Below are 25,314 nucleotides of genomic sequence, written 5' to 3'. Positions count from 1 at the left end.
CAGCAGAATTACGACCGTTTTACCATATGGATACCATCATGAACATAATCAAGAACGATCAAAACCCTCAAATTGTCATCCTCCAACACCATATGCTGCAAAAACAGGCGTAGCCTATAGGTTACATTTTAGGTTGATTTCAATTTTTGAAACTCCGCCGGTCCGCCAACTATTTTTTGAAATTTTACCGGTCCGCGAGGTGAAAAAGGTTGATAACCACTGGTCTACGTAGAGTACGAACTATTGCGTATATACCACACCTCGCGTGTTCCGTATAATTTGCATGTTCGACTTTTGTTCCGCGATAAGTGTTAGTTCCGGCTCGCTAATGACATTATCTGAGCTACGCAGTCCTTGCAGGCGCGTTGCCAGGATTGGATAATGTGTTAATTCTTCAGTGACTTTTCGGAAATGTCTCAGAGATTCGTATACAATAATACATGCATAAGAATGGGACTGGATAACGAGACCAAGATGTCGCAAAGGGAAGTCTAAGAGCTCTGCGCTACAAAACTAATTTTCTAAATGGCACGTACTTTTAATACAAGATCACAACGATTTTATTCGCTTCACTAACGTAGTGCAATGTGCATGGCCGAGCTAGAATCGTAAATCAAGGGAGAAACCAGCGCAGCAAAAGGCGAACTCGGCCTCGACCTGTCATCACTTGGTCGGTGCTTGACATCATAGTAAAAATGCACAACCTAGCGCGTTCTACAGCGTGAGTCAACCTGCATGTTGACCTTCTGCAAGACCAATCTACCACGAGCACTCGAATACAGGCGTTTTATATGATACTCGACATTACTACCGAAGCGCATTGTTTTGCAATATAATATCGCAATACGCAGGAGCCTATTACCGCGAGTTCGCATGAACACTACGATGCGAACAATGCACGCGAATATGGAAAACTCCATGCCTTTGTGAGCCTGTAACGTTATATGCACTGGGATTTACGAGGAATGGTTATCAACCCATTGAAGGTAACAATTGTATTTTATGGAAAATATTTGTTTAGAATTTTCAACATCAGTGGTAGGCCTAGAGGCCTGCGTCGCGTTGGTGAGTTCATTTTAATGGCTCCCTGTTGAGAATATGTCATGACGTCATAGCAATCACCTTTATAGCCTACCTATACCTAAATATTACCATTGAAGTATGAATGGCCGAATCATCACAGTTGTCAAGGTAAATCCAATAAATGTCTCAAAACAAGCAGATCTGACTTGCCCTGAATAATTTATTCGCACGTCACATCATGTCTGATGAATTTCCTCTAGATTTACACCCTGCATACTAGGGTTGCATTGAAAACAAACAGTGTTTAAAACACTTTGTGTAAAACATGTTTTAAACAGTGCTTTAAAAAAGGTCTTTTAAAAAAACGATTTTGTGTTTTTTTAAGTTGTAAAATTATGCCATAATTGTGTAAATACTTTCCAAAAAACATGTTGTATGAGCCTACGGACAATTACCACCAGATATAGCCGACGTATATCGATATGGGAAGGTTGGAAACCTCAAAATAGTCGGTCCAACATTAATAGTACAGATATTTCGCCAAAGGAGCTATAATTACCCTATATTTTCAATTGTCAATGCCAATTCACTATGACGTTACAATTGAATATTCGTGACGTCATGGATTTAAAAAAATTTAAATTAGGACCTTGTTTTAAACATGTTTGTTTTAAATGCAACCCTGCTTCATACGCTTGCGCCAGCATGAGCTTCAACCCACCTATAGCGACCTGACCAAATATCAAAATGGCCATACCGACATGAATGCATTAGCCTACCGTACTTCTTTGGACCCAAAGACATATCACCCTTTGACTACCTTACTGTTCTTACGTTCCAGTGGATATTTATGATATAAACCTTGGTTTCTGAGATGAAACCAGATAAAATATGACACAATATCTTCCGTTTCTTGGTGAATACGGATCAAAAGTTGCAAATGAAACGGATATACATGAGTAGTTTCGCGTGTCGAAGATGTAGATGCGATCGCACTTTTATTATTCTTTAAACATTCCAAATTAGCATTAGTTAATTCACGCACATCAGCGATAGTCTGCGCAATAAAATTTTCCCCAGCAAGACTGCCGCGTGATTTTAACTAGGACTATACATTAGGTACTCGTTGATTTCGTAATTAAATATTTACCTCGGTAGTATCATTCCAAAGGTCTGGTCACCCTTATGGGTTAATGGTAGATAAATCCACGCTTGCGAAATATCCGTACACTATGGAGCCATCGCAAGGCGGACTTCCAGCATTCGACCACAATATTTGACCTGCCCTCTCTCATGGCCTAACAAAGAGGAATTTCGTGGCCAGCGATGGAAACTCGTATTGTTATTATTATCATCATAGTATTAGGCCTACACAACAGTGGCGTTTATCATATAGGCAGGTCATGTTCGCAGACAAGACTCGTATCCGCAGCCACGACTTTCCGTTTTCCAGTTTTGTTTGTTTGTTTTTTGGGGTATTCATGGTGTTTGTCGACTACTATGGTCATTTACAGCAGGCCGATATTCTTCTTATTTTCCGCAACTGCCGACTTATAGCACGGCCCACCTCTAGGCTTTTGTAAGACACTGCTGACGCGGATGAGGTGGCGAGGAGGAACCTAGGTAAACCTCCAACACTTAGGTATCGGAAATCGGAAGTCGGCCTCGGTCGTTTTCCAGTTCCTCTTCGTCTGGTTTAGGCATATATTGAAAATACCCACTGTTATTGGTAATTGAGTATAAATTTACGATATTATACTTCGACGTCCACTTGGGTAGACTATATATGATGCTTCATCCGGGGTTAGGACCGATTACTTAGCTGCTTTTTTTTCCTGTAATCCCCGCGCCGAAGACAGAAATTGTACAATTAAAATCACCAAATTCGTACATCTGATTGAGTTGTTTTACGAGTGAGGGATTTTGAAACGTATCACGTGACAATTTGAAGCACAGACCGTGTAATGCAGTGAATCTCAAACTTTTTCAGACATCACTCTTTTATTATGAAAGTGGAAAATAACGCACCCTTCTTATCGTCATATCACAAAATGAAACCAGAATGCTGGCAATCCCAACGGATAGTTTGGTGGTATGGAAGGTTATGGCTGTTGATGAGAGAATTCTCAAATACAAAATTCGGACTACACACAGAGCAACAACTATGGATTGAAAAAAAATCAGTTGACCGCAGCTTCGCGACCCCCTTCAGATGCTTTCACGCCCCCTAAGGAGGGTGCGCCCCAGTTTGAGAACCACTGGTATAATGCATAATGTAACAGTGCCAACAAAGGAGGTTTGGTGAATTCTTGTGACTGTGATTGTTGCGGCATAATTTGCCACATTGACTTCATTTTGAATCTGGATTACGCATGCGAGGTGCGTATGTCGCGTAATCGCGGTATATTAAGGAACAGGCTTGAAAGTTAACGAATTTTCAGTTCAGTTTTTACAGCCTACATGGTTTTAGTATACGCAGCAACATTAAAAAGTAGGGTTTATGTTTTGAATTCCAAGGAACTTTTCGCGGGCCGCACTTAGTAAAGGCCTGCTCTATACCCTGATTCAATAATAGTTCGGTGCGTGTGAACGGAGATCGTGTACTTCACCAATTTCCACCTATAGCACTGGGTGCAGATCAGGTTAACGGCACGTTTTGGTACAAAATTCTGCTGTCGCATCCATTCCAATGGTTGAAAAACAGCGATGCAGTCAAAGTATTCAATATGCCACCCAAATAGCAGCATATGTAGATACACGGCTTTCTACTCAAGTACGAGTAGAAGAAGTGTTTTCCGAACCACCTGAAAGTACTTCAAGTAGAATTTTGATGTGCTGGTTTTGAATACTACACAAGTAAGTTGTTCGACATGCAATTACAAATATGCTTTCGTATTAGACTGCAATTAAAAATATGAAGAAAGCTTTCTTATTAGACTGCAGGTAAAAGCCATCGCACGCAATACATCAGCGCGGTTCGTAAGTCATTGTTTAATCGTAATATCGGTTGATGACCTATCAAAAATTCCGAAGTGTCGAGGAAGTACAGCACTGAAGAAATGCGTGCCAGAAACTTCGGAATCGGTTAAGAAGGAGATAAGAACTGCTGAGTCGAAGCTGAACTGTCGAATAACATATCATGACTTATAGCCTCACTCTCGATTAATATAGCCTATCAAATGCAGCATCTTGGTTGATGACCAGGTCTTATCACGTATAGGTAAATTGTAGATTTAAACGCAAGCGCGATCGCGTGCGCGAGACTGAACGTCTCGATGAGAACATCTCTCTCTCTCTCTCTCCCTCAATCTCTCTCTCTCTCTCTCTCCCTCCCTCCCTCACTCTCTCTCGCTTTTTTTCTCTCTCTCTTATTGGAAGAACGTGAAATTGTAAACAGTGAAAGTTAAGTGAAGCCGGCTGCCCACTGGCTCTCGCGACACGACAAAACGAGAGAATCGCGCCTGTGTGTGACAAAGTCATGCACACCGCATCGCCAGACTTCGCAACACAGCGTCGGCGAGTGGGTTGCGCAACTCGCCGACAAGGTTGGAAATTTTCAACTCAGTCGCAATAGAAAATAAGCACGCGCTGTCGTTTCGACGCTGCCAATACGGCGAGCCGGCCGAGATGGGTAGGCACTAGGCATATTATTGCATATCTGATCGATGGACTTTGCCAGGGCGTTTCAATTATTAGACACCTTCTTGTTTATACTTTTTGTATCTTGAGTTGAAATAATAAACTGAGTTTCGAATTTAATAATATCTTACTGGCATTATGATATTCCTTACCAACATTTGGAGCATCAGCAAAATGCTGTCAGTAAACATATAAGTAAACATATATATAGGAACATATACTGTTACGAAATTATCAAGTTGGTACAGAACAGATACGTTACGGTTCGGTGTTCCAGTGTGCAGCAGAACGCAACTACCACGATTGAGAGCGCGACATGTTCGGGAAATTACCTGTTTTGGTCGTGTCGCAAAGCCAGTGTGCAGCGGACTTCAGTCACAAAATATGACCAAGTATAGCGAAGTAGAAGTAGAAAAAAAATAAGCTAACCCATTACATTACCAAATATTTAATAACTCATTAATGTACTATCGTGTTTATTGTGATGTATTTACTTCATTTTATCGTTCTGACTACCAGTTACGGTCTATGTTAGGCTACTACTTCGAACGCCATTTCCTAATTTTCGAAATTGTTTAGAAACAGGGGGACAATTTTCAAAGGGATCACAGTATAAAGATTAGAAACATCTGATTTATAGGGTGGTGTTGTTATTGATTGCTGTTGATAGTGATCGTTTTTGCAATTTTCATATATAGTCACGAAGATTGCGCGACCAATACTTCAGGATTATAATTTCAAACTCATGTATTTGACTAGTTGGTTTTAACTTCTAACCCTGGATCTCCAACATTTGCATGGAGCGGAATACATCCAACATGCTATATCTGTGTTTCTTTTCATATCAGTTGCTTCGGATTGAAAAATTAAGTGTATTATTACATACATACAGCATATCTATTAATGACAGCGTTCTAATGCGTACAAATAACAGTGAAGCAGTGAAGTAATTAACCAATATCAAATGTCGAATACAGTACTAGGCCTACCACAAAATATTGATAGTATGACTCTCCGAATAGTTATTATTCGTAGCATCACTAGCATTACTATAAAATATACGCTACGATGCACGAATATATTAGAAGCCATCCCATTTTTACTGTTGATCTGGAGGCATCGCTTGTGGTACTGTCAGTTCCTTAAAATGAAAGTAAAGAGTGTTACCAGGCTTGACAGGGAATATCTTGTATACAAAGGAAGTGGAGCACAAAACGGTAATTGAGATATACCAGTATAATTACAGTTGAACGGTGAGCTGTACAAATAACGCTTTTACGTACCTGGGTCATACCAGTTGTTCATTACTGTGAATTGGAAGTCATGTGTTATGTGCGTCGTCTAACTGATACACACCATTACATACCATCGGAAATGTATGGCAACATCTTGAACACATCCGTGTATACCGTCGGTATTCCCACTTCGCCGCATCCTACTCCAAACGACGACAGTCCAGCGACTTCCCATGATCCGTTTCGGAGGTACATGGCTGGTCCTCCAGAATCCCCCTGAACAATTCCAGCGAGGTACATTTTGCAGGAAATTTGAATACTTTTCACATGCCAATTCTCAATTATTCGGTCTCTCTAGTCTATAGTCTATTATAGGGCTACCATATTTTGGAATCGGGATAGCAGGACACTTTTACCAAATCAGAAAAGTTGGTGGATCATAACTTAAAACAGCCGATTTGACTATTTTTGCCGTAACATTTCGTGTGTTGACTGAAAAAAAATAAAAAAAGGAAGTCACATGCGATTGAACCACGAATTTCCTATTTAGCGTCATTTATGCCCATTTTCACTCGAATCTATCCGTTATGTTATCTGTAAAAGCAGTAAAGGAGGACGAATTGCCAAAAAGGAGCACATTTAGACGTCGGAGGAGGACATTTTCAAAAACCTGAAAAAAATAGGACAAATCCTCCTAAAGGAAGACGTATGGTTACCCTATCTATTATTTATAGATAGTTTAAGAAAGAAGTACACAAAGGCTGTCATATATTCGAGCTATAGCAGTTGTCGGCCGGTCCTTGGTACTAACGCAATTGCGAAATTGAACCACTGCTGCCAAAAGGTGTGACGAGTGGGTAGGTCGAATCGAATGTTCCGCTGTTGAGTTTATAGAGCGTTTGAGACCCTGACGCAAATCGCCTGATGTTTACCCACGTTCCTCAATGCCACCGACTACACGTAAACGCTATTTTATAAAAGTCCAGGAGGGAGTTGGCCGTAAATGGGTCGTGCGAAACGTCACCAGAGGTGGTCAGTAACGAAGTATTTCTACTTTTTGAAGTACTTCAAGTAGATTTTGCCTGCTTGCACTATACTTATTAAGTAGTTATGATTTTAGACTACTTATACTTATACTTGACAGTTAATACAATATTTTAGGCAAAGATAGGCGTAGAATGCCTACTTACTTACTTGTGAACCGCCACTCCTACTTCTACTAGAGTAGAAATTTCGGCGTTACTTCTACTTCTACTTGAGTAGCGACGGTGACTACTTTGACCACCTCTGAACGTCACCATCTCAGTAATATTGATATAAATACCAATGTCGACCCCCTGTGAAATGATCACGGATGTCCGAACATGCATGGAGATTACTAGAAAAAAATCAGCATGAAAGGGAATCTTCTAGCAAATCGAATAACTGAACCGCATTCTATCTGAATTTTTTCCGACATTTTTTCTAATGCCAACTTCAATTTTACGGAAAAAAATCCAAGCAGCATCAACCATCCCATTGAATCCGTTCATATTTCTCATTAATATAATTTCAAGATAACGCTTTATTTTTAACAGTTGTTAGTAAGTAACGACAGACCAATGCTGCATGCATAGCAGCACAACCGTGTAGTATAGACATGATAGAGAATTCTCCATTTTGATCAGCATTTCAGCAGACACTCGGCTCGCGTGACGCGCCGAATTGTGTTAATATGCAGACAGGTGCTAGCAGACCTGATCACAACTACTAACGGATGTCACCAAGGTTTGGAGGTTGGCGACACTTGAGCTCTGAAATAGTTTTTTTTTTATATTGAAGCATGTGTTAGTTTCATATGTATCGCAACTTTTCGTCGATTTCGTAAAAAATTCAAATTGACAGCGGAAGTAGAGTTCCGACCTACAACTGAATGCGTTGGATATTAACTTGGATTAATGCCCCATAGCTGAAATATTGCGTTATAAACTTATACACAGATTTGATACTGACCGAACATGCATTAGCCGTCGCCCGTGGAAGACCTGCACACAATACTAGATCCGGTACTGTCCGGCCAACCTGGGCCTCATATGCCTTTAAGCAAATTTCTGGGTTGATCACAGGTGCTCGAACCTGATGCAAAATAGTAGGACGCATCGTCCAATCTTGTAAATCTGACGAAAGTGTCAATTTTCAAAAATGATTCATTGCACACGAACAGAATGCCGATATTTTTACGTACTTGAGACTCCCCAGCCGGTTACGACAACAACTGAACCGGTTTCGGGACACGATCGTGGAAGGCATATCGGTTTTACCCAAGTGGTGATGTTAACGGCAGGGAATAAGTGTAGCACCGCTATATCATACCCACCGTAAAATCCATGAGGTGAGTAACTGAAAAAGGCTATTCGTTGTTAAACTGGTTGCGTAAATGCATTCTGTTATTTCGTACTCGTATTTGGGGTGGACAAAAATTCCGTTCGTTGATACTGACTGCTCGCGTTCCGTGTCAGAATCAGAGATATTGTGATCACCGAATGTCAGCAGAAGTTCTTCACTAGAACGCATTCATTGTGCAGGTTTTCGGGCGGTAAAATGGTTAGAAACATAGTTCATATATACTTTCCGGAGATGCAATGTGCCGCCGTTAGTGCCCATTCCTCCGAAATCAGAACAACCCCGCATCGTAATATCCATTCATCATTCCACACAGAACGCACTTTCATATTCCCTTGCCAAGGCCAGGACGCTTGTTCGGCCTCATAGCCGCCAACGATACGTGTGTCCTAGTAACAATTGAATGTGCAACGAATAGGTCAGTAAGCCATTCATTGTGTTGTCTAGTGAGGGATGCTTTATTCATCTTGAAGGTAGAAGGTACCTGGATATTATTTTGGGTACAAGTTAACATAATGGAGGGAACGGGTCTTCGATCGCAATTCCTTCATGTCACGTCAAACTGAATATTTACCATTGTGGTGTTAGTTTATGGTGGACGGAAAAACGACTCAAAAAATTTAGATCCACGTTAAATCGCTAAAGAGAGAAAGATTCTCAACGACATCATGAATAAAATGTTTTCTAGAGCAGTGCTCCTCAATCTTTTTTGGAGTGGTGTAGGCTACCCTTCAAAGTTGTAGCTCCGACGCTTGCGTACCGACTAAAGAAAAAGGCGTCTAATTCATCTGGCTGTCAAATATTGGTCCATTACGGAGAGTGATTGCTGAAATTGGGTCAACAAAATCATGAGTTTCACCTACAGGATATAAACCATTGGCTTCAAGTACAGTGTTTCTGGTGCGCCCCTGTGCACCACATGCAGATTTTCAAGCATCCCAGGGTGTACCATACACACCGGTTGAAGAAAGCTGTTCTGGAGTAGATATGTCTTACCTAAATGCTACTGAACATAGTATCGAAAGTCGTAATTACCTCATGATGACCATTCATTTCAATGAAAAAGTCAGGGCTTTTCAAAGGGGAGTGTTAGGCTATATGAATATATTATGAAGTTCACCAACGAGATAAAGTGGTCAACGTCACGGACTTGTCAAGGTATCATTGTGTCTCTGGAATAAGAAATGTACAATTCCACAAGACTGTAACAGTGCTTACCCATTTGAATACTGGTGCTATCTCTTGTTTTCCGCACTGCGACGTATTGCTCACGGCGCCTGTTTGAAAATACTTAGCCATGAAACGAAACTTTACCAGTGTTTCATCCTGAACTTACAGGACGCCTCGTCAGCAGCATCGAACGGGCATTCAACGACACCATTACACAACATCGCTTCCTTGATGCAGGTTCCGTCCCAACACCGAATCTCGTCCGACAAGCATTTGTCTGTAACATACGATACGTTTTTCTGTATTATCTCATACGGATTGGCGGCAATTTAGAAACACACCTTCCGTTGTCCAATCGATGGAAAATCCCTGCTCGAATGGCGGTAAAACACACCGGCTCACGAACCTAATTGTTATTGAATTGCTGGTGGATAGGAAGTCCCTAGGACGAACGCGTCCACAGAGATCATGGAGATACTGCAAATTATCGTGTAAAATTAGAGATGCAGTTAGACCAGGCAGACAGATAAATAGCCAACACAGTCCATTTTCCGTTGATGTAATTTAGGGCATTGTGCGCTGATAAATATTTGAAGATGAAATATAAGATACCGCCACATTACATTTACATTTACACTTCAATACCATCGCGTACAATCCTACGTAGCTTGCGAAGTTTGTTTCGGCGATGCAATATTTCATGTATGTTGTATGCTGGATGCCTGAATGAGAGGCGTGTTGCTGTGTTACAGTTGGAGACTATATAACGCCAAACAAAGGCAATCTAATCGCTGGCGGCGCGAGCGCAATTATATCAATTAGAAGGTACTCTTGCGCGACGATTACGGCGGGTTCTGCACTGTGAATCTTTTTCATGTATTACAAATTTTCACGTCATTATGATGTGTCTTTGGTTGAAATTCTCTGATTCTCAACGTCCAGCTTATCTCCGCAAGGCAATGGCAGCATGGAAAGAAACACAGCCCTAAACGAGCATGCAGATCGAAAGTTTTCTCGGAATATTCAGCTTTCTGTTTTGTGAATCTTTAGTGACGCAATCACATAATATCAAGAAGGAAACGCACTACATGTAGGAAGCCAGCGAGCTGTGCTTAGTCAACAAATCAATTATTTACATCAACGAAATTGATATAAAGAATGCATCGGTATCGAATGTAAAAAATCCACCAGGCGAACGGGATCTATCTTGATTTGATATCCTTATTGGATTCCCAATCGGGGTTGTTGGCTACTACGACGTGCGTGGAGCCACGGACGGCCATAATAATGTATTCAAGAGTTATACCGGCTAACAGAACCGTCACTTTCGCACCCCTAATAGGGGACCCAATGGGGGCCGCTCTGAGGGAGCTGATATATTCAACTTGAAAATGTTTTTCACGCGATTTCATGTCTTTACATTTTAATATGGACGGTAATAAAAAATGCGCATATTTTAGAGAAATATGCATATTGGCGCCGGGGATCAGCGCGCATTCAGCGGGAATGGGACTGTCGGCTAAGAGGTTGGCCACAGAATATTTTCAAACCAGAAAATGGGCCAAAAAGGTAGAGAACCCCTGGTCTACAGACTCTGGTTTCTCAGGCAACGCCAGAGCTCAAAAATTTTGAGGTGCGTCGATTTCGTGGGTGTGAGGAATAATTTCACGTTCAGCGCAGAATTCGCGAACGATTAATAAAGTGACGCTATTCGATCATAACTTGCAACAATAGAAAAGTACGTATGGAAGGTGTTCCGAAATTGTAATATTGCACAAATACGCAATGTGTGATGAAATGAATAACAGCGTTCGAGTATGGTACTCATCATCGGTTTGGTTCTATACTGCTTTGGGTTCGTGTCCGATACGCAAAAGATCAATAGCTATATAGGGTAAATCGTGATTGGAAATTCTTTATCATCGTAATGTCTAGTTTACTGATTTCCAACCTTTTTCATCTCGTGGACCCCTTAGGCCGAAATTTGAGACAAAATTCCCCCTTAGAGAAATCTTCTCGATTATTAAAAAAGGTTGTTTTTTTCCCGCACAAACACCTGTTGACTGAAGAATAACACGGGCGCTACATATTGCCGTAACAACACTTTGTCGACCTCCAAAAAACTATGGTCTTGGTTCCAGTCAACACAACTTCTGCAGGGCTTCGCTCCACAGACTCCCTACACTTCCATTGATAGATGCAATTCACAGTAATACAAACAAACGCACAAACACACACTTTCACCATACACTAGGTAACTGCTGTGAAAAATCAGTATGCATAGATGGAGAAAAACGGAAGTCATTTTTGAATACGGCGCCCAAAAGTTAGTCGTTATCAGTTGTCTGATCGAAGTCAGCAAAAATTGTGTGGACCGGTGATAATACGCGGAAGTACTTCGACAATGTCCGATGGCCCAGAAAGTATTCAGTGACTGTGACTTCATTCGGGTAATACCCTGCGTAAGCGGTGTCTTACAAAAAGCCTAGAGGTGGGCCGTACTATAAGTCGGCAGTTACGGGAAATAATGAACAATATCGGCCTGGTGTAAATGACCAAAGTAGCCGACACACACCATGAATACCACAAACAACGACCCTGTAGTTGCTTGTTTCTAATATTTATGGTGAATTTAAATGTGTCCTTGAGAATTTTCAATCGTGGCGTAATGTCAGATCTTAAGACATTCGGGTAGCACATCACAGCTCCGATATTGTACAACCGATCTTCGACCCGCACGGTAATTATACAATATACTTATACACAGTTAGGGCTGTTCAAAAATAACTTTTTTTCCGGATTGCAGCCATTCACCGATTACATTGTCAGGGGACCCTGAAAAATGCTGCACACCAAATTTGGTTCAATTTTAGCAAGTATGAGCCGCCGCGGAGCCAATTGAATATTTTTAATTTATTAAGAAAAATTATAAAAAGAAATTCAAATTTCTCTGACAACCCCATGAAATTATTGAGTTGTCTTCAAAAACAATGCAAAATAAATTTGGCTCAATTTCAACAAGTAGAAGCGGAGTTATTTGAGTTTTTCGTCGATATTTCTCGTATTGATGTTGCTTGTCGACCACTATTGTCATTTACACCAGGCCAAATTCTTCCGTTTTAATCCGTGGACCACTTTTCTTTGTTCTTATTCCGCAGCTGCCGACTTGTAGCATGACCAACTTCTAGGCTTTTATATGACACTGCTTACACGGATAATATGGCAAGGAGCAGCCTAGATGGACCTTCAACACTTCGGTACGAATTCTGGAGTCGACCTCGGTCGGAGTCAAACCCACAACCCATCGGTGTTGCAGCTGTGGATTATACCACTACGCTCTCTCGCCACACTGGGGTTTGAGTTAGGATTAGTCTTGAGTAATAGTCACATGCTCAACAGTCACTTTTCATTTTGACGCATTTATTACGCAACGCTGTGTATTCCTCCTGGGCGGACGGGGCGTCACTTCGGAGCGCCAAGTATCTAATGGAAAACAGGGCATTGATATTCACGTTTCCTCATTTTAATTGTACATGATTTGTTCCGACCTTGAAAAACGCCACTTGGATAGAAGAGCTTAATGTACACATTATATTGCTTATCAATCAACATCACGTCCGCCAGTATTTGGTATATTTCCCTAACAGGTTGAAAATATCATGCGTTTCAATGGTCAGCAGGTTCGGACAAAAGGAACAAAACCTAATTTCGGGAACAAGGTCCACATTACCAATAATACCGGTTGGGTACCACTTAATATAACTTTCGTTGTCTTTTTTCACAACTGCGGTGAATCAAGTTCAACAGCCGGTACAAAATGGAAATGTTCATAGATTCTTCAGGACAATTTACTGGACAAGTGCTTTTCAACCTGTGGGATGGTACGCACTTGTGCAAATGAAAAAATTTGCAGTGCGAATGATGAAGGTGATGCGAATGGTGCGGATTAAAATCGTAAATAATTGTTACTTTTTATGACGTTAAATAATTCAAATGAATCTGATAGGAAATTCAAGGGCAGTGTCTCTTGAACTTTTGTAGTAGCGACGCAATTGTCAAAACTAGTGTGACTTACGACGCACCACTAATCGTAGCTTTGGCAATAACTTTTTATCCAACCAGCCGTAGTGACTTGATGTTTTCGCACTATAATTATTACGTAACCAGAAGCCTAGTTTGAAAGCCGGTGTAGTGGCAGACATAGTATAAACCCATCTGAGCCAGCGAAAGGCTGGAAAATTACGTCAACTTGTCTTTCTGCTTTCTTTCGCTGAACAATCATCATGTTTTCGTAATAATATAGTTCGATGCTCGAGGATAGTAGTAAATACTAAATGCGATCATTACAGACTTACATTTGCAAGTTACTGTAATGCAAATTTTACCCCTTCAAGGGTTACTAAAGTATGGGCCGCAAAGGGTATAATTTTGGGTCGGCACTGTGCCAGAGGTATCTGTTAATATGCATGTAATATTTGTTGAATTTATTGCATGGAACGCGGAGTGATTGAAATTGTCCATTTATTTAAAAGAAACGAGCACTGAAAATCAATGTGTGTCTTCTTAAACTAACATTCAACGCAAGTCCGTAACTATCGCACCCAAACCACTCAATTGTGGGTGGGGGCCATATCGAAGGTGCCCAAAATTACATCGTAAATTAACATAAAGATGAGTCTTTAAAGACAGATTATATTAATCTCGAAATTCTTCTTCGCGCTGCGCGCGATTACTTGCATACATATATTGGAAAAAGATGCATTGCATAAACAGAAATGACTAAAACCGTATTAATAGCCTAATTATGAGAGAATGGGATACTCATATCGCAGGAGACCATTGGGATTTTTTAGTCTAGGCGTGTGCAACCATGACCAATGGTGCAACCTCTGGGAGCGGGACTACTAGGAACAATAATATTTTGCAAAAAAATAAAGCAAATATTACGTGCATTAAACGATAGCTCTGTAGCGGCCGCGAGCCAAATTTATACCTTTCGTGACCCATAATAGCTTATGAACGACTGGGATAACGTATTCCGTTTTCAGCATTCAGATAAGCAGTTGGTGGGTTTCCGTGCTTGAAACGATACTTAAGACAAAACTAAAAATATTTGGCATGCCAGTTGGTAATATTTTGACATTGAGATACTTTGGTTCGCTGTATCAGAAAGATTTCCGACCCCTCTAGTATCGTTTTTCATACCCGTTAATGGTTCTGCTGTTGGTTCAGCGAATAGAATTTCTGCATCAGACCTACCTGCGGCGAGTTTTCAGATGACCCATCAAATATTTGAAGGTAGTCGTTGTCGCAACCACTGTTATAAGATAAGCTGTATCCGACAGATATCTTATTGAATCTTATAGCAATACGCTGCAAAACACATTAGGGTGTTTACAGCAGAAAATTCATTTTTGCATTGGCCTACTTTTTCTTCTGGAGCAGTGATGAACCAAGTACAATCAAGATTTCTCGGGTAAGGTTCTGGAAAAAATGGGCTTGATATGGTCCCACTTGTTCCGTTTACATACCGGCTTCGTCGACATAGATAATCTGTAAAGTCGAAGCATACTGTGCGTGAATATCAAAGGTATGCATATACCAGTGGTCGGGAACCTATGGCTCGCGAGCCATATATGGCTCTTTTGGGGATAAGTTATGGCTCTTTGACGAAATTTTTATCTTGTACCTAATTTATCAATATTGCAGCAACTTGTTAGTAAATTTTCAAATCACCCAGAATAAATATTTTCATGTCAGCATAAACATGTTTTTGAGAGGTCAAGATATAGTGATATATCCAGGGTAAGGACTCGGACCCTCTTTTCGAAATCCTAAAATTTGAGTTGCTGCCGTGCCGGCGACCAATATCACTCACGAATTCGATGCACCCGACATCGCGTGCCTCGAAATCATGGATTGCACGATATGTTGATTGATCAAATATCCGACATTGCGACCCTTGTTTGACAATGCAGTTGTCAAATAAACATTGTATTCCTGATCTACGGGGAGAAATGAATTTGTATTGAAACTGACATTCACTTTCACAATAACAAATCGCAATTACAAACAACACCATAGACCTATCCATGTTCTTGATTGGTATGTATCCTTTTAGTACCGCTGTTAAAATGTCGATCAAAAAGTCGATCAATACTTAGATCTTCGGAGTCAATGCTACGATTACATTCGTTTATCATCAGTTATCAACTTAAGATAAATTCGAAGCTATATACGATAAATTGCGTCATCACAGGTCAGACTTGGCCATAGTCTGTGCCTCACCTGTGCCCTACCCCTCTTTTCGCGCCAATTGCTTGATTTTGGGAGCATGTTGAAATTTGACTTATTCATGAGCATCGATAAAAAAAGAGCAATCAACGAGACTACAAAGCCATCAGTAATACCATGCAGCACCAAAAGACGCATTAACTTTAAGAAGAATGTGAATAGTAGATTCACACTTCTACTGTTGTCTGCATCTGTTGGAAATCTGAATGTTAATTGTCTCAAGCTTCGAAAAATAACACAAAGCTCTCACTGAAATGCATTTAAAAAGATGCAACTTGCAAAAGATCCGGTTAACTCGTCAAGTTTTGCGTGCTCAAATGAGGAAACCAACATAATTAGTAGAAGATTCTACATGTCAAAAAAGGCGCACACAACGAATCCTATGTCTTGAAAAATTGTAAAGTGATCTGATTGGTGCTACAATGACGTCACGAATTTTCAATTGTGACGTATTAGTTGATTAACGTGTATGGCTCTTTGTGAGTTCCAATGGAAAATATAGGGCCAATATGGCTCTTACCATGAAAAAGGTTCCCGACCCCTGGCATATACTATACACCATCAGTGCGTTCATTACATGCGATTAATACATTGGTTCTTACCCTTGCCTCCCGCGCCCCCTGGGGGTGATTTGGAATTTGAAGGGAGCGAAAGCGTTCAGGGAAAGATATGAGGGCGCTGAAGATAACTGGCGTCGCAGTAGATGGTGTAGTTGTCCTAGCGCAGGGGTCTCAAACACGTGGCCCCGAGAACAGCTTATATTGCCCGCGCCGAAAGCAAGTACAACAATTTTAGTCGAATATATAAAATTTTGATTTTTTTTTTCGTGCAAGACGTGATTTGCTGGAGATTAAATCATATTTTTACGATGGATGTGGAATGCCACTCGGCAAGAATCCGTCAAACAAGGCCTACTTCGAAAGAGATTGAATACCCCTATTATTGATGCTGCGGCTCGCCGTGTCATCGAAATGTAGGAAATTGGACCACGACCAAATTTGAGTTGGAGACCCCTGCCCTAGCGAAATATGACTCTACAGTGGAACAACAGTTCTGCATATCCCCAAATTTTCGTAGCATATTTATGTGCGACAAAATTGATCGCATATCGCAATTTTTCGTTGCGCTTCGTGCGAAATATACTAACGATGTGTAGGCCTACAGCATGTATCGTAAATGCAATGATTGTTATTACAATTCATGCAAGATGAACGTTACGTGCATCATGCGCGTACTTTTAGATTGCAACTTCTCCCTGAACACACTTCCATCACGCTCGATGGTATTTTTTTTACAAAAAATGTTTCGAATTAGGTATTGTATCTTTACAGCGCACAGCGTAACGAAATCGGAGAAAGGCACCGTACCCCTATGACATTTAGAGCCATTCGTACACGAGAGAAAATTTGAAGTTTCTTGGCCAAAATCATTACTAAATATGCTTGTATTTGAGGGCTACAAAATAAAATCGTCTGAATATTTCTTTTATTTAGTATCGTGACCCACAACCTCACATGTACGTTAACTGGCTGCATTCCCTATATTTTAGATGGCTAAATGGAATGTGAGCAAAGGTCTCTACCACATTTTCAATTGATTTACTCGCCGCACAAAGCAATGACACAGAGCCAGGTAACATCCCTGTCTTGCCTATCACAGAGGTGGATTCGAGATGTTTATATTGGGCTCGAAGTCGACAGTTATGAGCACGTACCCAATGGTTGTCATAGCAACCTTGATTTGATTCTGAATATAGGACATACGATCATTTGATCCCAACCACCCAACTGTAGAGAATGAGCACGACACAGCACCGTCCACCGGAGGCGGTAGGAAAGTGAGCTCATACCGTAGATTAGGGCCTAAAGATCTCCTGATTGAGGATATATTATCGGATATATGTCAGAGTAAACTCTAGCTGTCTCGACGAATTACAATACTTTGCTAGATGTAGATTCCAAGATGGAGGAATGGATGCATAAGCGTAGCCAGGGGTGCCAAAGGCATCAAGTTCTACATATATGCGCGCTAATTCTTCATAACATTATGCCTGTGGTGGAAATGTGTGTAAATGTAAATGCCCATACATTGTGTTAGTCTCCCGATAGGGCCCTACTCTATTTCCCTATTTTTGAGGGGGGTCTTTTACCTCAATAAATCAATTTTTTAAACCAAGTCAAACTCACCGACAGTGGAGAAGTTGAAAGAGAATCCACGTCCGTTGATTGATCTATCAGTCTTGAATGAAACGTACATATCACTGTTTCTTATCAAATGCGTTGAAGGTCTACTCGTGTTACACAGTTCCAATACTTCATTCTGTTACGAAATCAGCGAGATATTTTTTACACTCCATTTGATCATGATAGCCTTCTGTGTGAATACTAATATTCCTACATGCATGCTGGGCAGTGAAGCTCCTTCTGAAATTGTCAACGAATCATATGGACACGAGTTTCCTATTCCTGCTTCCAGGTCGAACAAAGGATCGAATTCGATTGATATTGCCTGAACACAGAAAAAAAACATCTCACAACAACATATTTATTGAACTGAATAAATACATAAATCTTCGTCGTGAATTGGATTGTGCAAGTGTATACAGGCCTTGGAAATATCTTCTAATGAATGGAAAGTTACCAAGAGCACAAAGTTAGTGAGAAGCAAGGAGCTATCTGGTGAGAAATCCCATTCATGTCTCAACAATTTATGTCGTGAAAAATACAAATCATATTGTCAACCATACCATATCCGAAAAAGGTGTTTGAACAATCCATTCTTCTTCCAGAAAACTATCATACGTGGACGGAAAGTTTGGAGACGAAATAGTTCCACTCTCTGCGTAAATGTGGGTCACGCGGCTCTCGGGAATAACGGATTCGTCTGAGTAATACAATACATTTAGTAATAATGTGAATAAATCTTTATAAATTTAATGTGACTTCCTTCATCCCACCCTATCATGCTTATGAATATATTTTCATTTGATAGCATTTCGACTACTTTGTTGCTTCCAATCCACCGAGCGGCAAAAGTGCTTGCTAATCCTTGAGACGCATTATCGGAGATCAGAGTATCCTATACAATTCCCTACAAGATACATTCGAATAATACATTCATATATATTTTCGAAGCTTTTCGGCTGACACTCATCAGGCGATGCCGCCAGTAATAATGCGAGCATTCAAATACAATAACTTTATCTAACGGCAATCAACATAGCCAATTACTGTGTCACACAGAGTATATACTAAGTTCGAAAAACGAGAGAAATGTAGCACACGAGATGGCGAAACAAAGCCAGGTAATGCGCGATTTTCAAATGATACACAAATTCTTTCTGTTGGCATAGACTATAGGTTGACTCATAGTGATGGTGGACTCAAGAACTGCGAAATGAAATAAATTTCGCCAACGCAGCGGTGCCCACTGCACAGCTGAGTTACGATCTATGAATACGAATATCGGTTCAAGGTATAGCATATGCAATCTATTTTATGCTCATAGTTTTCTTTCGTGCTCGTACTGTTTCTGTGCCTCCGTGTAGGTCAGGGGTTCTCAACGAGGGGTCCATGGCCCACTGGACCAGAGGATTTGTCCTCTTTGTTGAGAATTTTGGTTTATTTATTTGACCTCAAAGTCCAATTTCCATAAAATAAAGTTCATCCTGTTTGGAATTAGCTCATATGTGCGTGTACCAAATTTCAGGAGATTTGAAGAGGTAGTGGTGTGAACATTGGTTGTCTGTGTAGGGAATGGCCCTTTGATGAGACGTAGTACCACGTATGGAGACAAAATATACAAAGTCGAACATGGAGGAGTGGTGCTGTGGTGGGGGAACGGCGGCTTTTGTCCCCCGTCCGTGAAAACCTGCGGCTAACAGCAAGGAAAATAAATTTGAATAATGCTGAAGTAACCAAGTATTCCGGTAGGGTCATACGTCGTATACCGTTGAAAATGTGTGCATTAAACTCGGAGGGAGTGTATTTGATCAGGATTTACGGTACTTCGGCAGGCCGTATCATTGTAAGATAAAAATACCTACAATTTATATTTATTGTCAATTATCAACTTCCTGTGGAATTATACGGCACCACCGCAAAGATTGCTAATGGATTGGGGATTTAACGCTGCACATTGATCTTTAAGGTTAGTTTGAAATGTCCGGCCTTGAAATCATTGTACATAGTATAAGAGTCACATGAATGGATTCTCCGAACATGAATGGAACAGCTGACGGCCATAATGTACGAGAGTTATACGAGCTACCAGGGCCGTAACTGCTCCACCCCAAACCCCAAATTCAGTGGAGCTCGAAAGGATCCAAAACTGATTTGTTTATTGTTGGAGGAAATCCTTATCAATTCGAAAATTTTAGTCGCGCTTCGCGTGATTTCATGTCCCTAGAAGTCTAGTTTAAATATGATTGGTAAGAGAAAAATGCGCATATTTTAGAGAAATAGGCATATCGGCACCGGCGATTCCCACGCATTTAACAGGAATATGATTCAATTCGGGAAAGGGGCCTCGGCCGAAAAATGGTTGAGAACCCCTGATCTAGGTGCGTTCTACGCATCAGAAATACTGTAAGCTTCACTTACTAATGGCTGTCCAGGTGAAAGTAAAACCACGAGAAATCACCGATTCATCAGAAGTGAAGGTGACTGTCAGCCGACTACTTTTCGTGTGAAAGCTCGGAAGCACTCTGTATCCGCAGAATACCTGCTACATGGATGTGTGATTGACCAATGGAGAGATTAAAGCAACTACAAATTCCAACCTTTATATTGTCGAAGGTAAGGGCATCATAATAGCAGTCGGATCCAGCAGATTCGATAGCCAAATAGTCATTGGATTTGATTGCAATTACCTGGATTACAAATTGTTACTGTGTACTCAAAGGTGGTGTGGACACTGAAAATAAAATTCTCTCCTTCGCGCTTCAATGAGGCAATCAACATTGTTATTTTCGATCCGTCTTCAGTACTGATTAAATGAAAAAGCAGGCATTGGTGTGTGTTGATTTTGACAGTGTTTCATATCGAGATTGGTGGCAACGATTTCGTATGGTATATCTTGATGATGTGATCTAATACTGTATCAAGTTTCAATGTCGTTAGTTAATGATTAGGGCAATAATTTCGTGATCGAAATCTAGTACGCTATTGTCGATCCGTCTGAAGCAGTGATTTAATGTACCAAGTTTCTAGTTTTTCACTCAATGATTAGGTTAGTAATTACCTTATTCAAATCGATGTGTATATGTGTGCGCAAGACTGAAACTAGACCAGGGGTCACCAATCTCTTTGCAACCAAGAGCTACTTCTTGGGTACTGATTGAAGCGACGGGCTACCATTTCCTCGTGCCGTTTACCCGTATCAGACTGAATTTCCGCTTTGATATTCATAGCACTGGACAGGAAAAGACTTTTAAGAGAGTCTTTCTTTTAAATGAAAACATCTCATTTCAACTAGCTAATAGCCACTAAGATTTTTTATGAAATCATGAATTACTTCGCACTATGTTTGTATAAATTATACAACAACAGTGAACTCAAATTTTGAAATAAATCATGTCACATTTTAGACTGGACTGTAGACATCATGTTATCTGTTTCTATATCAGTCCGTGGGAAGCCTGGCATTGCATGCGATCAACTAGTGCACTGGTATGTAACTTGACACTGCAACTTTGAGTGAGTGATTCAGATGTGCATCAGTGAGGCGTGTTCTGTGTTTGTTTTTGATGAAGTTCATATCCGAAAAGGCTGATTCACAACGACAAGTTGAACCAAACACGCTTGCAACCTTCATAGCCGCTGCACAATTGTCCTTTTCCATGTTAACAAGGCTCCAAAAGTTTGGTGCAGCCTGGTGGGCTTTGAGGTGGAGGTCATTTAGCAGTGTTACAATTTCAATCTCCAACTGTTTAGCATCCAGACATAACAGATTTCATTATACCGGACGGTAGCAACGATTACAGAAAGTTAGAAACATGGTACTAAACTGCGTTGAGTGTAAGAGAAACAAGCTGTGTGGAAATATGCAATTCGCAATGTGCATACAGATATTGAAAATCTGCTATTTCTTCACGGCTATCTACTACCAAATAGTAATGTTATCTACTACTTTGGCATCGTCCTGGACGTCGAGCTACCATAACGGAACCCCCGCTATGCCAAGAAGACCGCGGTATTCCATCATGTCACCTGTATAAGCAGTGTGCCGTATCCTACGTCTTAGATTTCTTGTGATACTATTACATGTTGGTTGGTATATTACTAATTGTGATTGAAGATATTTGATATCACTATATGTTTATTATATATGTATTGTCATTTGCAAGTTGCATGTTGATGTGATTCAAACAAGAATGGCCAAATCAATCAATCTATATGTTTATAAGCTCACTGGTAATAATCTGACGAATATTGGTAAATTCTTCTATTCGGTCCAATTTAAAACAGGCTCGCGGGCTACTCACCTGTCCGCGCAGGCTACCTGGGGCTCGCGGGCACCACGTTGGTGACGCCTGAACTATACGCATATACGCATAGCAGATTTTATGCAAAACTCGCTATTGATATGTTTTTATTTTTTGATGGTATTCTATGCTTGGTGGGGAGACAAGACTCCGTATGGTATATCTTGACTACATCGGCAAGCGATGTACCAAGTTTGTTGATTTTAACATCGTTATGTAGAGAGTTGGGAGACAAGATTTCGCATGGGTTTCGATAACGAAATTACTGCCATAATCATCAAGTGACGACCTTAAAACTTGGTACAGTATTAGATCTCATCATCAAGCAGTGGCGGCTCGTGACAATATCGGGTGGTGGGGCAAGGGCTGCAAGCGACTTTTTATCAAGATGACGTCACAATGGAGTTTTCCAACGTAAACAAGTAACTTGGTGGTACGAACTACGGTAACACGAACTTCCCGACAACAGTGATTTAACGTATGTGCCGCGAGAGATCTGCCGGTGAGCTGTGACTTGAAGTGTGGTAACTGCGTAAACGGCGTACGGAACAAAGATTTGACACGGCTCATGTTCGCACTATACCTGACTTGACTAATTATCTGCAGAAATGGAAATGACTATAACTCGAGAGATTGCGTAAGCCTAGCTGGAAAGGTCAACGCGTTCGGACACATACGCAATTGTTATCTCATAGATTGGACAATGTCATATTGAATCCAAAACATAATTCTGAAGAACTACGGATAGCAGCCTCGGAAATTCGGTCCCGATACAGCATAGGAGATATTTTGGCCTTGATGCTGGAGACTGTCACACGACACATACGGCTTACGGTCTATATGTCTGCTGCAAAATCGCCTTTGGAAAATATATTACCGAACAAATACGTGGATGAAAGCCGAAAACTTGGTACACTGTTACATGAAATCATCGAGAAGTAGCCTCATGACCGTTTTCGGTATGGTACACTGTCAAAATTAATACAAACAGACCAACACCGAATTTTGCGTAAAATTTACTGAGGAATAGGCTGATCAATGATCAAGCGATCAGCTGTTAGCCGCCATCGAAAACGAAACAGCTATCGCGCTTGACAGGGGTTGTAATTGTAAGCAAATGGTCTGAAGGCCACAATTTCACGGTCAAAATTGACATTGGAGAATATAAAAAAAAAGTAAATATTTGAATGCAAACCGAGGATGTTAGTAAACTGTTTCATGATATCATCATCTCATCACTTATCTCAGTATGGGACACAGTTAGCGTTAACACAGATACGCCGACTTTTGCGTGAAATCCGCAATGCGTTAGGTAGGCTAAGTGTCAGATCAGCGCACATCTTTACCATACTCGACCTTGATAACGAAATTGCTGCCCTAATCATTGAGTGCCAACCTTGAGACTCGGCACAGCGTTCGATACTAAAATCAAGACATACCATGCAAAAGCTCATGACGGATCTAGGTAAGGAGCATCGTTAAAATCAATGGAGACCAATACCGGCTTTGCGTAAAATATGTTTGCGATAAATGACGAGTCAGCTCTCACTCGACTTAGGAAACGAAATTACCACTAACACAGTACAGTGACAAACTTGAAACTTGGTACCGCGTTCAATACTAACATTAAGACTTACCGTACCAAATGTCATGACCGATCTCGGTATGGAACATCGTCAAAATCAATGGATACCAATACCGGCTTTTGAGTAAAATCTGTTTGCGATACATGACGAATCAGCACACACTCAACTTCGGAAACGGAATTACTACCCTAAACTTTAAGTAGAAACCCTGAAACTTGGGACAATGTTAAATACCACCATCACGACATGACATACCAAGTTTCAAGAATTATCATGGTGTGAAACACCATCAAAATCGACCTATACCAGCAAAGGTCGACTAAACGCATATGACGGTAACCGAGTTCAGATATAGATACGATTGTTACATCACACCTTAAGGGCGAGCAGGCTATGTTGCCCCGGTTGCTCGGTCATTTTATGAATAGGAGAGAGTAAATCACTGTTTCTTTATTGTGCGCAGGTTTGAGAGAATAGACAGTGAAAGCTTGTTATGAGCGCTACCGGGGCAAGCCCCGGCTAGGCATTTGCAAAGCGAAAACACGAAGAGAATTCGATTTTCGCAGAGACTTCGCTATATATATGGGCATTTACAAGCGAAAGGACAAGAAGAATACGATTTTTGCTGTGATTTCGGTATATATAGATTGCTGTGCGTCTATAAATGGTAAAGAACTGTTATTGAACAGAATTTTAGGTGGGGCAATGCCCCAGTTGCCCTATAGGACGAGCCGCCACTGTCATCAAGATATGCCATAGGAAATCTTGTCACCCATATCGATATGAAACATCGTCGAAATCAACACATGTCAATACCGGCTTTTGCATATAATCAGTTCTGAAGACGGATCGAAAATATTAATGTCGGCTACTTAATTGAAGCGTGAAGAGAATTTTTTCAGTGTCCACCCCAACTTTGAGGATACGCTGATTTCAGGAATCATGACAATATTATCGGCCTGGTGTAAAATGACCATCGATGTCAAAACATGAATACCACAGTAATGATGGCCCTTGTCGTTTCGTATAGTATATAAGCATGGGAACTAGGCTATTCGTTGGTAATAGATAGTTACGGGTATGAAGAGTGAATCTCACCATTCCGTCAGGTACAATAATCCACCATGAACAGTTTGCATAACTCGGGTAATAGGAAGGATAATTGGGTGATGTTATAACACCCTGCATGCCGGTGACGATGATCCCGCCATTACATGCATCTGCAGATATACGTAACCGTTAAGCGGATATCGATAACGTTGAAAATATTCCAGCGCTGCTATTCCTACTTGATAAAAGTCGAAGGAAAACTGATAACTTATCATGATATTCACCTGTACACGGACTTCAAGCACATAATTTATAAGACCAACCAATGAGAATAATCAAATTATCACAATAACCGGTGAATCGTGAACTAATATGTGAAGCCACCCCTCTGAAATTATGGGATACTATAGCTCCCGATAAAAGACGACATGCGGCCAATAAGCGGAAAAGA

At 40.8% G+C, this 25,314-nt stretch overlaps 1 protein-coding gene across 1 annotated transcript in view; it reads right to left on the bottom strand.

Moving 5' to 3' along the window:
- Positions 1-5,488: 5,488 nt before the first annotated feature.
- The window catches only part of LOC145450192 (ovochymase-2-like), a 45,397-nt gene continuing 25,571 nt past the window's right edge, over positions 5,489-25,314 (bottom strand). Inside the window, exons 17-34 of the mRNA XM_080328697.1 lie at positions 24,912-25,033; positions 20,524-20,613; positions 20,345-20,468; positions 18,490-18,626; positions 18,141-18,251; positions 17,930-18,062; positions 14,878-15,002; positions 14,709-14,822; positions 9,791-9,926; positions 9,616-9,726; positions 9,498-9,556; positions 8,505-8,668; positions 8,335-8,439; positions 8,122-8,276; positions 7,890-8,053; positions 6,029-6,173; positions 5,946-5,969; positions 5,489-5,803 (exon numbers count right to left, since the gene is read on the bottom strand). Coding sequence (XP_080184823.1) covers positions 5,712-5,803; positions 5,946-5,969; positions 6,029-6,173; positions 7,890-8,053; positions 8,122-8,276; positions 8,335-8,439; positions 8,505-8,668; positions 9,498-9,556; positions 9,616-9,726; positions 9,791-9,926; positions 14,709-14,822; positions 14,878-15,002; positions 17,930-18,062; positions 18,141-18,251; positions 18,490-18,626; positions 20,345-20,468; positions 20,524-20,613; positions 24,912-25,033 — 2,111 coding nt within the window. The 3' untranslated portion in view covers positions 5,489-5,711. The remainder of the gene's footprint in view (positions 5,804-5,945; positions 5,970-6,028; positions 6,174-7,889; positions 8,054-8,121; positions 8,277-8,334; positions 8,440-8,504; positions 8,669-9,497; positions 9,557-9,615; positions 9,727-9,790; positions 9,927-14,708; positions 14,823-14,877; positions 15,003-17,929; positions 18,063-18,140; positions 18,252-18,489; positions 18,627-20,344; positions 20,469-20,523; positions 20,614-24,911; positions 25,034-25,314) is intronic.

Source organism: Botryllus schlosseri, chromosome 11, assembly GCF_051294905.1.
Source record: "Botryllus schlosseri isolate E-star chromosome 11, Bs_hap1, whole genome shotgun sequence".
Lineage (NCBI taxonomy): Eukaryota > Metazoa > Chordata > Ascidiacea > Stolidobranchia > Styelidae > Botryllus > Botryllus schlosseri.
Note: the sequence above shows the minus strand (reverse complement) of the source record. Positions and strands in the feature narration are given on the sequence as shown.